We start from the raw sequence: 18,524 nt of genomic DNA on the forward strand, positions 1-18,524 counted from the left end.
AGAGCATTTTCAAATTGGCCCATGGTACTCTTGATTTGGCCTGTCATCCCATCTGAAAAGAGAGGGAGAGTGATGGAGATTGGGTTTGGGCGAATGCCTTTGACAGAGATTGTCGTTTCGAATTTAATGTAACCTTTTGTTTCTTTGTTTAATTGTTAGGCTGCTTAAAAAGTTAACTGAAATTAAATGATGCATTGAAATGTTGTAAATGAATCCGACTTTTCAAATGTAAACACTGTCACTTGACAGATAAAGACATAGCATAAGGTATCTGCGAGCAAATCAAGGTAAAGGCAGGAACAGCTACAACTTGTACACTAGTACAACTAGTCCATTATGTGTTGAATTTTCAACGTTTTGGAGTTCAATTGTTTTATGAATGGGATTGTTTATGTTTTTATTAAATGTTACTAAAGGTACTGCATTAGTTAATAGGATTTAAAGGAACATTTTTATAGTTATTTTTAAATATTACAAAATATATTAGGAAATTACTCATGGAAAATTTATTATATACGGTTTGGTATACATTTTTTGCCCAGAAACATCAATCAAGTTTGCCTTTTGGACCTTTATAGGAAAAAGTTTGAGCACCTCTGATATAGATGGACTGAAATGCAAACTTTTGGCTATCTACAATCACTCTCTGCCTGGTGTTCTGGACTATTGCATATAGTTTCCTCATTACACAGCTGCTAAACAGCAAGAGTAACGATGCCGGCAAAATTTGCACTTGCTTTGTGAATATGAATGGTCAGGTATCATGAGTTATAGGCTGTATAGTGTGGACAGAAGCAAAAAGTCTGGACACAAGAGGAACATTAGACCTAATGGAAAATTTTCTTTAATATAAGTTATTTTTAAACTAACAAAAATTCGAGTTTTCAAACATGCATGAGTTTTTTATTGTACAATAACAATTATATATCAAAAGATTGTCATTCAGATTTTTCAGTTCATGACCTTTTTAAAAGCTAGAAGTAAAGATGCATATAATAAAGTCATTATAATATATTATAATTATAAGTAAATGAATAATTAAAATCAAACTAACTAAAGAAAAAGTCTTGCACTTCCTGTAGAACACATAATTATTTGGATGTGATTTATGTTGTGTTTACTCATAGGACTGATATAATTGTCATTCTTTCAGAGCGTAATCAATCTGAGAATCGTACATCCCTCCGGAGGAGTCCGTCTCCACAAAAAGGCTCTCCATCGCCCCAAGTGGTCTTCCTTAAAGACATTGTATGCTACTTGTCCCTGCTAGAGCGAGGGACGCCAGAGGACAAGCTTGAGTGTAAGTTTGATTGTAAATTAGTCAAATACATAATCTTTGTTAGAAATTATTTTAAAATGTATATTTTAATTGCTTATTTGTTCATAGGTTTAAGTATGATGGTTTATACATTTCTCAACAATTCATCAATAATTAATACATTGCCAAAGTTCCAATAGAAAATTCTAAAAATAGTTTGTAGTTTATGTTACCCAACCTAGTTTTGCCAAAGCACAGAAATCATGTTATTAGTCATCTCATTCTTGGTGGCTGTCATTTTATTTAATAGACTTCATATTCTTTCTTTAAAAGTGCTGCAGTGGTTGAAATGCATATTAAACATTTTTGTATTTTTTAAATATATGAACAGTTTATTCTATTTCTGTTACTTTGTGAAATAATTTATCTTGAATCCCACACATCAAACAAGTTAATGAAATTAAATTAAATTCTGTGTTACATTACACTTTTTAAAAGTATAACAACATTATTTTTATCAAGCTCACCAACGCTGTTTTAAAAAAAAAAAAATAATACAGTAATATTGTTATCATTAAAAATAACTTTAAAACAAGTTTTATATTTGTTTTAAATGTTATTTACTTATGATGGCAACTCCAAGTATCAGTGTTGGGGAAAGTTACTTTTGAACGTAATACATTACGATATTGAGTTACTCGCCAAAAAAGTACCTAGTCGTGATATTTAGTTACTTTTTATGGCAAGTAATGCGTTACGTTACTTTTGAGTTACTTTTGTATTACTTTTCCTTACCTTTGCTGAGGCTTGATCTGTTTCAGAACTTAATTTTTACTCTATTTTTTAATAGAGGAGCTCTGTAATTAACAATTCCCTGTACAACCTACACCTACAGTTAGCTTTAAAAAACAGAATAATATAATAATATATTTAGGATAATTTTATCTGAGAACTTCCTGACCCCAGAGCTATACATGTCATATATACAGATTATTGAAAGTTTAAAGCAACGTGTTTGCAACTTTTGGACTATTTGTCTCGAGTAAAAATCACTGTTCATTTAGACTATAATCCCATTTTCCTTTTCTTCAATGTGTTCAAAATAGCGATTTGACATAATTCATTAAGACTCCTTTAATTTTATTCAGCTATTTATGTTTTAAAAGCTAATTGCTTAATTACATTTTCAAAAAAAAGTAACTCAAATATTATTACTTATTTTTTAAAAGTAATCCGTTACATTACTCATTACTTAGAAGGTATTATTATTACATACAAGTTACTTGCAATGCGTTACCCCCAACACTGAATAGTAGTATAATAATTTTGGGGCTCAGGAAACATGTTTTTAGTACTTTTAGTTTTTTGATGGAAAGAATATTCAAAAGAATAGAAATTCAATAGAATAGAAATTTTATCATTATGGCTGTCTCTCACTTTTGATTCCATGAATATGTTGTTGACTAATAATGTATAATTGATAAAGCACATATCTTTGTTAGTTCTGCGTTTTAGCTGATGTAAACACATAGAGAGTGAAAGTGACAGAGACTTCTAGAATCATTCTCGCTCATTCTGTAAAAGCTTACCTCCAGTTCTGTCCTTAAATGTCCTGGAGTTAGTGTTGCCAAGCTTTCTTTAGCATAGATAGTTATTTCTGCTCAAAGCTAATCCTCGCTAGCTGCCTTATTGTGCTCATAGATAACCTGGGCTTTAGGTGCTAGCATGGGTTCCGCACTTCACAAAGGTTTCCAACACTTCAAAAAGATACGCTGTCTTATCTTTTGTTTCTTTCACCCTGAAGTCATGTTCAGGCTGTACGACACAGATGGCAACGGTCTGCTGGACAGTTCGGTAAGTCCTACATCACTGTTATAATATCTAATTTCTCTATATTTGTTGAAGTCATTTGACACTGTTTAGATCTTGTTGACAACAATGAGTTAATGCACAGTACACATTCAATGTGGGATTTTTCAGAGCTCTATTACAGTATTTGTAGTTTCTGTAATGTCGGCGTGTTTTAATTCTTTTTATTTGTTTGTTTATTTATTTATTTATTCACTTATTTACTTATTTATTTTTCTATTTATCTATCGATTTATTTATTTATTTATTTATTTATTTATATTTGTCTATCTATCTATGTATCTACTTATTTATTCATTTATATATCGATTCATTTATATACTTATCTATATATTTGTTTGTTTATTTATCCATTTATTTATTCATTTATTTATTGATCTGTTTATTTGTTTGTTTATCTATTTATATATATATATATATATATATATATATGTGTGTGTGTGTGTGTGTGTGTGTGTGTGTGTGTGTGTGTGTGTATATATATTTATTTATTTATTTATTTATTTAATCATTTATTTACTTACTTATCTATTTATTTATTTGTTTGTTTATTTATCTATTAATTTATTTATTTATTCATTCATTCATTTATTTATTAATTTATTTATTTACTTATTCATTTATTTGTTTATGTATTTATTAGTTTTTTCATTTATTTATTTATTTATTCATTTATGTATGTATGTATGTATGTATTTATTTATTTATTTATCTATTTATGTATCTATTTATTCATTCATTCATTTATCTGTTCATTTATTCATTTATTTAATTTAATTATATCTATAGTTATTAATATAATTATATATATATATATATATATATATATATATATATATATATATATATATATTTAGATATAATTTGATTTATGTTCAAATTAAAACAGTAGCAAATCGTGTGACTCCTTTAGGTTCATTTGACTAAAATAGTAATAGTAATTCTTCTGTCGCAATGTCTTAAAGTAAATTTTTATGTTTGATGATATGAAGTAGTTATTTCATTCACACAAACATGCGGAAAATACAGACTTCTTTTACAAGTAGTCATTTTGTTGTTTAACACTTGCAAACACTAGTCCATACCACATTTTAATTCCGTATGCAGTGCTTCTTTTGATTTATTAACTCAAAATATGCTAAATTTTGAGACATGTCACTTTACAGTTAATTCCGGTTTTATGACTGTAACTATGCATTCACTTTATATAGTGTAGTAATTTCTTCTAGATGTAATATTTCCATCATCCTCTAATAGATTTATGTTTCTATTCTGCAAGGCTTTGGTGATTTAGAGATGGTCTTGCAATAGTATTGATCTTTTCTGACCTGGTGTTTAGAGGGAGCTATAAATATCAGGCTAAATGAAAAAAGAGTGTCTATGAAAAGTCTATGATGTCTAAAGAATTGATGCCTCTCAATTTAGGAGCTGGACCGCATAATAAACCAGATGGTCCATGTAGCAGAATACCTGGAATGGGACTCTACAGAACTGCGACCAGTATGAATCACTTTAACAGTTACCACCAGGCTGTCTCATTATGCTTTATGGTGCAACCTACTGTATATAATATTGTCCCTGTTTTAATTGTGTGTGATACTGCAGATTCTGAAGGAGATGATGGAGGAGATTGACTATGACCGAGATGGGACGGTCACACTAGAAGAGTGGATTCGAGGAGGAATGACCACCATACCACTCCTGGTACTGCTGGGAATGGAGACGGTAAGAAAACAATAAGTTGACACTTCGGTTTAAGGTGTCTGTGTTACAGTGTAACTATTCATTTGACTACTTACTATAATGAATCGATTGCATGTACTAAGTATATGGTTATGGTTAAAATGTAGGTTAGGTTTAGGGTTAGATTCATGTAATTATGCCTAATTAAGGTACAGTGTGTAGGATTGACACCTAGTGGTTAAACTAGATATTAAAGTCCAAAATCTAAATATCGGGGAGGTTTTTTTTCACTGTACACACTGACAGGTTGCCAGATTGATAACACCAACAGGATTAAGTGTGCCTAAAAATTAAGTCTTACAATGTAAGCTAATGTGCACATTAAAATTTTACTGTATCTGTTAATTTCTTAAAACACCTAATGTAGTCTCATTTCTGAGGCTTCTACTTTCCTCCAGAAGTCGCGTTTTTGGCCACGTCCACATACAGTACATTAAAGTGGCATTCATGACTAAAATGAAATATGCTGTTTTTCCCCAAGGCAACCTGGGGGCCTAAATATAATTGGGTAAAGTGACAGTGGGCGGTGTTACTCATACCAAAACATTTTGAAAGAAGAATAACTGATTTTAGCATTGTTTTTCAGATGTTTTTTAAATATCAAAAAACATATGAAGAGTTCAGATGCAAAACCCGCTAAATGCCACTTACTTCCGCCAAAAATGAGCTACTGAAATTGAGCAAATGTTTCAGGCACATATTTAACAAATATGTTTGCTTCAAATCATCTGAATCCCAGTGTCAGCCCATTCACAAATAACAGTTTGTTTGCAAAAGCCTCTAAACACCACTTGAGCGCTATATCTCAAGAAAAAGCCGCTATATCTCAAGAACCAATCAGAAGGCGTGAATCAAATCATATGTTTTCAATGTAAGCCAGCTTTTGTAAGGAGACAGTTTTATTCCGATTTAGATTTAAATTTTAAAAGATGGAATTTGATGAACTGGATGAGACTGTCCAATTGTCAGTGAATGGCAAATGAAAATGTGCCTTACCTCAAAACTCTGTGCATTATAAGAAAAGAAAACACATGGTTCAGTCGGAAGTGTAACATGCATTCATAGCGTCAGATGGTATTTTTGTGTGGAGTTTGCATGTTCTCCATGTGTTCGCATGGGTTTCCTCCGGGTGCTCGTGTTCCCCACAGTCAAAAGACATGCGCTATAGGTGAATTGGGTAAGCTATTTGAAATTGCTACAGGATGATGTGTTTCCCTCTTTATGCACTGAAGCTGGCACGTTCCCTGAGTTTTTCCAGCAAGAAGGTGCACCACCACATTATGGGTGTCAGGTCCGAGCATTCCTAGATGGACAGTTTCCTGAAAAGTGGGTTGTCGTGGGCCAGTTAAATAGCCCCCAAGGTCTCCCAATCTGACCCCCTTAGACTTTTATCTTTGGGTTCATGTGAAGGCAATTTTCTATGGTGTGAAGCACACCTTTGTTTTTCTTGTGAAATTCCCAATAAGTTTGATGTGTCGACCCTCTTCCTATTGAAAAAACAAAAGTTGATCCAAGATGGCCGACTTCAAAACGACCACCATGGTCACCACCCATCTTGAAAAGTTTGCCCCCTCACATATACTAATGTGCCACAAACAGGACGTTAATGTCACCAACCATTCCCATTTTATTAAGGTGTATCCATATAAATGGCCCACCCAGTACAAAGAGCACCTTAATTGTAATTACAATAGTACGTACATGGAACATGTGTAACAAGGATTGTTTTGTATCATAGTTGTGAATTCTAAAGAGGAAACAACACATGAAGATGTTGGGTTTTCATTTTGTTTTTTTCTTCCACATACATTCAGAATGTACAGGAAGATGGGCAGCATATATGGAAACTGAAGCATTTCAACAAGCCAGCCTACTGTAATTACTGCCACACCATGTTGTTAGGAGTACGAAAGCAGGGCCTTTGCTGCGCACGTGAGTATCTGTGTGTCTGTTTTTCTATAGTTCTAGGTACTTTTATGTATGTGTGTACTTAACTTTCCATCTATGTATTTGCCTGCATTATTTTAGGTTGTCTTTTTCTTCTGTCTGCCTTTTTCTGTTATTTATCTCTGCCTTTTTGTCATTTATCTGTTTTATGTACAGTGCTTAGCATAATTGAGTTCACTACATTTTGAAAATTTATATTTTTCTCCATTTTTCAGTGAATATAGGCAATGTGTTTTGGTGCATTTAAACAAAACAGATTTATTAAACAGATATATTTATTCAAATAATATTTTAGTCGCCAAACATAGTAGGAAATTGAAAGATAATACAATTAAATTCAAGCAAAATATTGCAAAAACATTTTTTTTTGCTTCTCTTGATTTTTTTTTCTTTTTTAAATTTGTATTTAATATTTTTCTATAACATATACATTTGGGTGTACTAGTTTCTAGACCATTATTGTACGTTATTTTGTTAGATAAACTCCAGATTTGGCTTCAGTACTGACTAATCTAAGGTATATGTACAAATATAATATTGTACAGCTTCCTATAAAAAATATAAATTATAAGATAGATTTGTGAGGGGTGAACTTAAATATGCCGATTACTATATATTGTTTCACAGTATATATCATTCGTTCTACTTGTGACTAGTTGTTTAGTATGTCTGTTTGTCTTTTCTAAAATTTCATGTCTTATGTGTCAATCCAGGGTGTGTGTAGTTTTTAGTTTGCCTCCAGCCTTGCTTCATTTCTCACAGTCCCGTCTTTTGTTTGGCAGTATGCAAGTACACAGTCCACGAGCGCTGTGTGTCCAAAGACATTGCTCCTTGCATTAGCACCTACGCCAAGTCCCGCAGACACACCAATGTGAGTGCAAAAACACAACCATATGCTTACAAATTAACACTTCCTCACAGTTGAATGTTTTCTGTGAAGCAACGAGGAGCAACACTTTCTTAATCAGATGACAGGTTTTTTTTTTGGTTTGTTTTGTGAAACTGTGAATCCCAAATGGATCTGTTAAGCACAGAGCTTGTAGTTCTAACAACACACAGTTTGCTATTACTGGTAAAAGATTTGCTTTATGGTTATTTTATCTGCTAACCGCAGCCCAGCTCCGTTTTCACCCAAGGCAACTTCCCAGACCCATTACTTTCGGTTTAAGCTCAAAGTGATGTTCTGTGGACATGTCAAGAAGGTTATGAGAACATCCTGTGTGACATCTCTTTTTTGTACTGAGAATGAGGGGGGAAAGACTATATTATTATTATGACTAAAGAGTGAGATCATGCAACACCTCTGTAGAAACTACTGTAAATACAACAGAGATGTAAACTCGCACTCGAAAAAAACAACAGCAACAAAATTAGCATAACTAAACATGGTTATGTGTGATCGACACATATGTGATGTGTAGTTCTGCTTTAAATCAGAGGTTTCCAAACTTTTCAACAATTCCAGTGGCTGGTGACCCCGACTATCATTGGAAGTGGTTATAAACATACAAACATTGCGCACCAAGAGGCCTGTATACAGTGCTCAGCATAATTGAGTACAGCCCATTTTGAAAATGAATGTTTTTATCTATTTCTCAGTGAACATAGGCAATATATTTTGCTGCATTTAAACAAAACAGATTTATTAAACCAAACATACAATTATGTACACACATACAATTAAATATGATGCAATTACATTCAAGCAAAATTTTGCCAAAAAAAATCACAACCAACAAATTTCAACATTTTACTACATATATATATATATATATATATATATATATATATATATATATATATATATATATAGTTTTTTCTATAACATAAATTTAGGTGACTAGTTTCAGCTGTATAGAAGTGCCTTGAGAAATATCTAGTAAAGTATTATTTACTATGATCGTGGCAAAGATAAATTAAATCAGTCATTAGAAATGAGTTATTAAAACTATTATGTTTAGAAATGTGTTAAAAAAATCTTTTCTCCGTTAAACAGAAATTGGGGAAAAAATAAACAGGATGCTAATAATTCAACTGTACCTGTACATACACTTGTCAATTTGTATATTTGTAGTCAATGCTATATTTAAAATATATTTATTATCTGTTTTTTGTCCTGTCTCTGTAATTTTGTTGCAGTGTAGATGCTCTGTCTCGAAAACAAATTCCTCGTATGTGTGAACATACTGTACCTGGCAATAAAGTTCTTTCTGATTCTGATTCTAAACATCGCAGTAGTTGCAGTCCAATGAAAAAAAGAAAGGCTGATGGCTTTTTATTTGCAGATTGTTGTTTTTAATGTAACTATTAAATACTATTTTATCTTCTGTAGGTTATGGATAAAATAAGGTAATTCTAAGAGTTTGAAATAATAAATTTTTTTGAAATCACCAAGCCACCCCACCCTAACTCCCCTCCCCCAATCAACTTTGGGAACCACTGCTTTAAATCATGGTGCAAATACTATAAGCATTTATAACGTTTTGATTTTTTATTTTGAGCATTATAAAGATGATGGATATTAAAGCCTAAAGTATCTTCTTTCCAGAAATACATAAACAGTCAACGTAGACCAAATGATTCAGCAACTGTTACTGTTTTAGTTTGGGAATGTCATTTTTGAAAAAAAATAAATAAATAAATGCCTCTGACGGTAAGGGAAAGAAGAACATCGATATAGTCTCAAAAAAAGTCTCATTTTGCATGCGATCTTCATCAAATTTGGAATATACACTCATGAAACACTTAGATCTCAAGGTATATCTTTTCTAGTTCATTACATTAATGTTTATTTGTGTTTCTATATGGAAAAATGAATATTGAACACAGTACACTTTTTCTTTCTCATTACTTTTTAATGTATAACTAGAATTTTTTAGCATGTAACTTTCTAACCGTAGTAAAGCTCAAAGTGTCTTCTTTCCAATGATACCTTGTTTAGGTAAGAACTGTTAATATTTAAAGTTAGGTAGGTATAAATGCCCAAAATTGAGTGCTGGCTAACAGGTTAAACTGATAGTGGTGAAGATTTCTTTCTTTTTGTTTTAGTACATTCATGCACTGATTGCTATCATTTCTTTAGCACTATCTTGTGTGAAGCTTAAAGACATTTTGTGTCAATCTTGTTTATGTTTTTACATGTAATTTGCAAATAATGACAGTTGTTTAATAATATGGAGGCATCACAACTACAAATAATTCTCAGCAAATAACACATTTCTTAATCTCTCTCTAGGCTATGCAGCATGTTTGGATGGAGGGCAACTCCTCAGCAAAATGTGACAAATGTCACCGCAGTATCAAGTGCTATCAAGGTCTGACAGGCCTTCACTGTGTTTGGTGTCAAATCACTGTGAGTATATGCTTACGTTAGTTTTAGTATTATTCCTTGCAACCACAGAAGTAGAAAATTCAAAAGAGACCTTCAATTATTGATATTATTTAATACTGTATTCATGTATAATACTGTTTCTGTGTAAGATACCTCAAGCAAAGACTGTAAAAAAAAGAACATTTCTAAATTTCAGGAACAAAAATAAGCAATATTGAATTTATTATTTTGTCTGTTTTTTTTCCAAAAAAGCCTATTTTTATGTAATACATCTTCATGCCACTTAGTGGCGTCCTTTAATAAGCTTTCATATCATTCAGTAGACATGACTGAATTGTTTTACGATAGCCCTGGTAATAAAGATAAGTGCCAGCACTTATCACTCTTTCAAAGGCTTTCTCCTGCATAATGATTTTTATTATCACATTATATGCTCCTGCACACACCCTGAACCATCTTTCTCCTACAGCTTTCTTGACAGTTTCATCTCTAGAAATGCAGCTAATCTAATATCAAGTACAGGTCCCGCTGTCCCCTTTGATCCTAACATCTAAAGTCTTCTTAGTGTCCGATTAGCAGGGATAAAACAGAAAATCACATGATCCAGTTCATTCCAATATGCTGATGTGTGTTTCACCACCATTCCTTGTTTATATTTGTATGTTTTCCAGCTCCATAACAAGTGTGCATCCAATATGAAGCCTGAGTGTGATGGTGGTCCATTAAGAGATCACACACTCCTGCCGTCGTACATCTGCCCTGTTGTGTTGGTAAGTTCAGTCTCGTCCAGTAAACACTTATGATTAAATTCAGTGAACCCAAAACAACAAATTATGTTCTATAGCCAGAAGTCCAGCATGTTTAAAATCATAAAATATTTATTTAGAAAGTGTGTAGGTATTGTTATCTATAGATGAACAATCACAATTCAGAGAGTTATTACGTCTACAAAATGCACATGAAATATTGCATTCTGTATGGTAACAAGAGTAGGCAAATACACATTCAATAATAGAACCTTTCCTCAATAAACTCCTGCTTATTAATAGCATTTAATGCAGTTGTTGCTGTAGGTTTGTTTAAGTATGATATAGATTAAGCATTATAGAATTTGGTCAGGCAGGACAAGGTATTTTTATATTTATATTTTTATATTCCTTTGTGGCGACCCCTGATGTATAATGGGACTAAGGTGAAGGAAAATGAATGAATGATATTTTGATTGTTTTGAGTGCATCATCAGCTTAAAGTAAATGATATGCAAGATAAAATTTCTATGATTTTTGTGAAATTAAAAGAATAGTTCACACAGACATTCAAGATAGAAAATTCCCTCATCATTTACTCAACCTCAACTTGTCACAAACCTGCTTGAGCTTGGTTTTTCTGTGGAACACAAAATGAGTAATTTTGAACAATGTTGGAAATCTGTAGACTTCTCTAGTATTTGTTTATCATACTATGGAGTTCAATGGTTACAGGTTTTTAACATTTTTAAAAATATCTTTTTTTATGTTCTACAGAAATAGGAAACTAAAAAAGGTTTGTTTGTTTGTTTGTTTGTTTGCTTGTTTGCTTGTTTGTTTGTTTACTTTATTGTCCCTTAAAGGGAATTTTTTGTGGACTCACAGAGAAATAAACAAATATGCAAAAGAATTACATACAAGAAAAACATAAGCACACTATCCATCAGTGTTCAATAGTCTGATTGACACTGGGATAAAGAGTTGTTAAGTCTGTTCTGCTACTAGCGGAAGGTTCTGTATCTTCAACCAGAAGGTAAAAGATCATGAAATAGGAAGAGTACATGAGGTGGATTGTTTAGAATTTGTCTTGCTTCATTCAGAGTGCATTGCTCGCAGAGTGTTTGAATACTGGTAAAGGTTTCTGATCCTTTTAGTCTAATAGCAATTTTAAAAATATTTTTTTAAATCATTTCAGATTTACAGAAAGATTTCCATTGCATGTAAATAGATCATACCTGATGACACCCTCAAATACAGCCTGATAAAATAATTACATGATATTCTTGTCAACATCATATAACTATAACCTTCGTAGAAAATAAAGTCTTCTGTAAAGCTTTTTACAGATCCAGTGTCCCATGTTAGAGACCTATCCATATAAATTCCCAAATACTTGTATGACTGTACCCGAGTGATTTCTTATGTACAAACACTGGTAAATGCTCGACATCATACTTGGGATCAAAGATTATTTCCTTTTTTTTTCGTATTAACTTTTAAGAAGTTTTCATCACACCACACAGCAAATTAATTAATTTCAGAAAAATGCAAACGGCAAAACTTATTTTTCCAGCAAGCTTTAAACTACTGTATCATCTGAGTATTTAAAAATAAAATTATGTAGCTGTCTGCTTAAGCAGTCATTAGTATATAGAGTAAACAGAAGTGATGAGGTCACACAACCCTGAGGGACATCAGAACTACTATATTTAATTTGGGACAAACTATTATTTACTCTGACTACCTGAGTTCGGTTTGTTAAAAAGGAGTAATACCATTCAATAATTGTAGGATTTACTCCTAACTATTTTAGTTTCCTAATAAAAACATGTGGTTGAACTGAATTAAACGCTGAGGTAAAAGCAAAGATATGTACACGTGCACATGCATCAGGGCTATCTAGATGACTTAAAACAAAGTGCAACAGACTATTAATGGCATTGCATATACCTACTCCTTTGCTATATGCAATCTAAAGTGGATCAAGTTGATTACTAATATTCTCTCTTAGCACTAACACCATATTTTTTTTGAAGCATTTCATTATACTGACGTGAGAGCAATTGGTCTAAAATCATTGTTATCCACAGGAATGGCAATTTTAAGCATGTGGATTGTAAGAGATCTTTCCAAATTGCTGAGACTACCTTCAAATTAATAGTTTTTTTTTTAAATAAAGAACACCACACTGGTGACAGATCTTCTGCGCATATTTTTAGTATGCAAGCACTTAAGGGTCCAGTATATGATGAGTAAAATTTCATTTTTTGGATCAACTAATCCTTTGAACACTATTTTTGAAAGAATTCATTACTGTGATGACAGTCATTTCTACAGTCTTCATTGTTTTGTGATCCTTTGAAAATGGTGGTGATTTGCTGCTCATGAATAATTTCTAATTATAAATTTTGGGGAAAAGTTGCTGAAAAAACTACTTAATGTTGTTATAAAAAACTATGATGTATTTATTTTTTATGTTTTACTCTGTTTTGCACATCTTACTGATCCCAAAATATTAAATGGTTGCATGAACTTGATAACAAGAACTAATCCAAAGACATTGTAGAATGACCTATAATATATTACAATGATAAAGCTTGCTAAAATTAAAGAGAAAAAAGCCAGGCTTATCCTGAAATTACATTTGTGTTGTCATTTTATCTTGGCTCTACACGAGTATTACTCCATGTCTGTTTGTTGATGTATACTGTAATGTCTCTAAATCTGTAGGACCGTCATTCTGCTGTCAAAAGAGGTGAAGGTGAATCATCGCCAAGTACCAGTCCTGAGGACACCGGCCAGTGTTTCAAGTTCACCGGTGATGGACAGGCGCTGCAAGTGAGCCCCTAGAAGACTAAAAATATCTGTATAACAATTTATTTTGATGGTCCCTTTTTGACTTCACTTTTGTACTACAGGTCGACTAAATGTTATTGGAGTACTTACATATAATTAAAAGACTGATTATAAATTAAAAACTGATATAAAAGGAATATTTCAGACAAAATTAACAAAACATTGCTATTAATTTGCTTATTCTCAGTTCATCCAATAAGAAGGTGATTTTTGCTTCAGTAGATCCATAAAAAGGATATTTGGTGGTTCATAAAATGCAAAAAGTCAGTAGAGCACTTTAAAACGTACTTTTAATGGCTACATTGTTGTAAATAATGTTCAGTTTTAGCACAGATGGTTTCACTTCAGCCATATGTATTTATTTTGTTTTGCATGTGTATGTTTGTTTGATCTTAATGTGCTAATAACTTTAAAGCGATAGTTTACCCAAAAATGAAATAATTTACTCACCCTTTATTTGTATCAAACCTGTTTGACATCTTTATTTTTTTATTTTTTTGAACTCAAAAGATGATATTTTGTAGAGGTGTGAACCTACATGGTCTCACGGTCGGTTAGGATTATTATGCAATCGATACAATTCAGTTCGATATCTCGGTACATCACGGTGCATTGGCAATGCTTTTCATCCACAGTTTTATATTTTACTTCACAGCACAAGAATTCTTGTATTAAAATGTATAAATATATATTATATATTATTTGTAATTGAATTTTGTCCTTTAATATAAAACAGATAAATGTATACCTTTAAAAATTCAAGTACATTCACAGAATGGCATAAGTATTTATAGCAACAAACAAATGTGAATATCCCATTCGCTTTCTGAGCTTTGTCAAGTGAGTTCTTACACCCCTATGATTGGTTAAGTGCTCAACAGAAAGGGCTGTGATTGGCTCTAATGATCTGGTGCTGTACACCGATGAGTGACACTGATAAGCGGCAGCAGTGATCACAGCTGATCTATGATAGAAGGAGAAACTTGCTCTGCAGACACGTGCTTGTGTCTGTATCCAGACGTATTGCTGTAACAGCAGAGAGGAGAGGAACCGTTGCCTCATCGAAGAAACAATTTTGATACCCCTAATATTTTAAAGAAAGCTGAAAACAGGTAACCATTTATTACCTTTGAAGAAAAGTTAGAAGGAAAAAACTAAAAAACTAACCCCCTAAAGATTTTATACCCTGCTAGGGTGAGTAAATGATGAGTTAGTTTTCATCTTTGGTTGAACTATCTCTTTAACTAGAATTTTATGAATCTCCAAGAACCACGGTTTCAGATCAAATCAAAGTCATTATGAAACACAACTGACACTTTTTACTTTATTAGCTCATGCTGTTATTTTTGGAGTGAACAATTAATGTATCTTAATGCACAGAAAAAAAACTTGTACTGAGGTTCAAACTCCATACTCAGGGATTAACTAATGGATGCTTAAAAACTGTTAATAATTATATAAACCAAAAACAAAAGTAAAACTACAGCCCTTCACAGTTGACTGTCACAAAAACAAATAAAACTTAAATACAAATTATCCCATGACTGGTCATCTCTTGGACTGTCATCACTCTCTTTTCAGGAGCTCCTCGGTGGGACTAGAAACCTGTGTAGCACACAGGTGAAACTCATTTTTTACTCCACTCCCCCAGCTCTTGGCCCTGCCCCACTCATCAGGGTCATATTTAATCAAAAATCTATGTTCAGTTTTAGTTTGAAATGTGTTCCAATACTGAAGTAAGACTGAATCAACCTTTAGTTCACATATTTTAATAAAGAAAAAGGTCGTTTTGGATGGTCAGAGGGTGGAAAATTGAAGTCATATTTTCATTTTATTGTTGAGAATGAAAACTCTGCCGTCATTCACTCACCCTTTACTTGTTAACCTGTTTGAACTGTACTAAAGAATGTTGGAGCAGACATTGAGTTCAAGTTTGTTTTTGTTTTTTATTCCCAATACTGATATCAATGACTACAGGTTTCCAGAAATTCTTCAGAATATCTTGTTTTGTGTTAAACAGAAAACAGACATTCATAAAAGTTTGGCATCACTTGAGTGTGAGTAAATGGTGAGGAAAATGCTCATTTTTGTGTAAACTATCCCTTTAAGTCTACAATCTGCTAATACTAAAAAGTGCCATCATTGCCATGTAGTTGCAAAATTAATTTAAATCAGCAGTGAAAATGTGGAAATAAAGTCTAACCTAAGTCTGTGTGTGTAACTTTTTCTCTTTCTCTGTCTTCAAGATCACCCCTCTGCCCGGAACCCATCCCCTACTTGTGCTGGTTAATCCTAAAAGTGGTGGTCGGCAGGGTGAGAGGTAAGCATCTATAAAACTCAAACTGTTACATCATCATTTTCATATTCCTCAACCTTCTGCTGTCAAAATGGAGGATTTGTCTAACCATCTAAAGTCAGCTGAATCTGCATTGACATGTACAACAAAAGTCCCACTCTTTTTCTCGCTTGCTGGCAGTGTCCTAAATACCATCAAAGCAAGCAGGAGACAGTAATGCTGTTTAAGGAGGAAGAATGTGGGTGTTGTTTCAGCTCTCACCACCCACCCATCGTCCTTCGGGAGACCAGTTTTGGGATTTTGTGCTGGCATCACCATAGCAACATCGTTTTAAATACCATTAATTGGCCGATTATCCTCCATTATTAGACATGTGCTCAAACAAAGACGTGATCACTGCCCTGGCCCCAAAAAAGAAAGACCATTTTGGTGGTTCTTTGATGCAAACAAAGGAACAGAGTGATCACCGTTGAATCATACTGTACCGAGTGTATTTTTTCCACCATGTTCACCCTGAACAGCATATTGAAAGCTCATTGGTCGGACTTGACACTTGACTGCGCTCTTTTGTTCTTTGCATAGGGATTGAATGAAGCCTTCAGTGTTGATAAGTGCTCAAATTATCACCCCCACATAAAAGCATAGCTTGTGACGCACCTCAAACCAACAGCCTGTCTTATTTTCCTCTCTCTCTTTCTCTCAGTGCGTCTTTGCATACTAACGGGCAGAGTAGCTAATGCAGTTAGAAGTGAAGGACATTGCAGAGTCCTCAATAATCATTTTATTACTTCAAGGTTATCGAGGAGCGCTGCTGCAACAGCATGCAATCTGTGTATGTGTGCTTCTTCCTTTTTTGACTTCATTGATTCTCAACTTCGTTTGGATTTTTATCATAATGGAGAGGAACGATGATAAATATCGTTCTGCCATATGTGGGTCTTTTCATGGAACAGTTCAACCAAAATAGAACATTCTGTCATCATTTACTCATCCTCGTGTTGTTCCAACATAAAAGCTGCAGCCTGCTTTTGGTGATTATTTCTTTGATTAACTGAGAGGGGGGAAGACAATTGTTATTTTTAAATTTAAGTGGTAAATTTTTGTTATTCCAAATTTTTCACTATTTTCTGTTCTCCAAATGAGTGGAATGAGTTTGTTTCTTTTAATCTGTTGATGGTTATGTGGATCATCAACTTTACCTTTATTAAATAGTCTACACCTCAGTATGTGCTAATTACTTTTTGTAAGTGTGTGAACAGCTATTAATGAGAAAAAAATAACTTTCACTACTGGTGAGATTTTGATTATGAGGTGGTTTCAAGTGTTTCATACAATGTTTCATGAGGGCAAACCCCATTTACAGCATGTTGACAGATGAGGTAAAGTATGCTGTATTTAAAACTAGATCAAATTCTATCTATAGTCTTATATCTATTTTGTAGTCTTATACTGTATTTTAGACTACAAACTAGATCTAAGTAAGACTATAGAAAGAATTTGATCTAGTTTTAAATACAGCATACTTTACCTCATCTGTCAACATGCTGTAAATGGGGTTTACCCTCATGAAACATTGTATGAAAAACTTTAAACAACCTCATAATCAAAACACTCTCAAACTTTGCACAGCTTCCTTGGGACTGCTTGCATTAACTTTGTCCACAGTGATTTCTCAAAATGTAGCTTGTTTAGAAGTTTGTTTATTACGTTGAACAATCCTTATTAAAGTGCACAAGCCTTGCTAATGAATACACTACCTGACAAAAGTCTTATTGTTGATCCTGGTTGTAAGAGCAACAAATAATAATTTGACTTCTGTAAAGAAAAGTGGCAGAAGGTCGATTTTTCTGATGAATCATTTGCTGAACTGCATTCCAATCATCATAAATACCGCAGAAGTCCTATTGGAACCCGCATAGAGCAAGATTCTCACAGAAATCAGTCAATATTGATAAAGAAAAGCCATGGTTTGGGGTTACATTCAGTATGGGGGCGTATGAGAGATCTGCAGAGTGGATGGCAACATCAACAGCCTGAGGTATCAAGACATTTGTGCTGCCCATTACATTATAAACCATAGGAGTGGGCAAATTCTTCAGCAGGATAGCGCTCCTTTGCATAATTCAGCCTCAACATCAAAGTTCCTGAAAGCAAAGAAGGTCAAGGTGCTCCAGGATTGGCCAGCTCAGTCACCAGACATAAACATTATTGAGAATGTCTGGGGTAAGATGAAGGAGGAGGCATTGAAGATGAATCCAAAGAATCCTGATGAACTCTGGAAGTCCTGCAAGAATGCTTTCTTTGCTATTCTAGATGACTTTATTGATACGTTTTTTGAGTCATTGCAGAGATGTATGAATGCAGTCCTCCAAGCTCATGGGAGTCATACACAATAATATCTCTTTTTCTGCTGCACCATGACCTTATATTCTATACTGTACATTATTTCTGTTAAGTGACAATACTTTTGTCTAAGCA

The 18,524-nt window shown here is 33.3% G+C and overlaps 1 protein-coding gene and 1 long non-coding RNA gene across 51 annotated transcripts in view; one reads left to right on the plus strand and one right to left on the minus strand.

Annotated features, from left to right (window-relative positions):
- Window positions 1-7,168, minus strand: part of LOC147842349 (uncharacterized) — a 736,864-nt gene extending 729,696 nt beyond the window's left edge. Inside the window, exon 1 of the long non-coding RNA XR_015499372.1 lies at window positions 6,996-7,168. This is a non-coding gene — a long non-coding RNA (uncharacterized LOC147842349). The remainder of the gene's footprint in view (window positions 1-6,995) is intronic.
- The window catches only part of dgkg (diacylglycerol kinase, gamma), a 256,255-nt gene that overhangs the window by 111,497 nt on the left and 126,234 nt on the right, over window positions 1-18,524 (plus strand). For 42 of the 50 annotated variants that reach the window (XR_015499359.1, XR_015499360.1, XR_015499362.1 and 39 more), the window contains 10 exons: window positions 1,154-1,300; window positions 3,063-3,112; window positions 4,553-4,627; window positions 4,733-4,852; window positions 6,685-6,802; window positions 7,600-7,688; window positions 10,053-10,169; window positions 10,820-10,918; window positions 13,625-13,732; window positions 15,997-16,070. Coding sequence is in view for 44 of the 50 variants with exons in the window: in XM_087267727.1 (XP_087123853.1) it covers window positions 1,154-1,300; window positions 3,063-3,112; window positions 4,553-4,627; window positions 4,733-4,852; window positions 6,685-6,802; window positions 7,600-7,688; window positions 10,053-10,169; window positions 10,820-10,918; window positions 13,625-13,732; window positions 15,997-16,070 (997 nt within the window). In the remaining 6 variants the exon portion in view is untranslated. Of the gene's footprint in view, window positions 1-1,153; window positions 1,301-3,062; window positions 3,113-4,552; window positions 4,628-4,732; window positions 4,853-6,684; window positions 6,803-7,599; window positions 7,689-10,052; window positions 10,170-10,819; window positions 10,919-13,624; window positions 13,733-15,996; window positions 16,071-16,226; window positions 17,270-18,524 lie in introns of those variants that run through there. The other 8 variants (XM_088651106.1, XM_087267744.1, XM_087267742.1 and 5 more) reach the window with 1 other exon arrangement.

This window comes from Danio rerio, chromosome 9, assembly GCF_052040795.2.
Source record: "Danio rerio strain M-AB ecotype USA chromosome 9, GRCz13ab, whole genome shotgun sequence".
Taxonomy (NCBI): domain Eukaryota; kingdom Metazoa; phylum Chordata; class Actinopteri; order Cypriniformes; family Danionidae; genus Danio; species Danio rerio.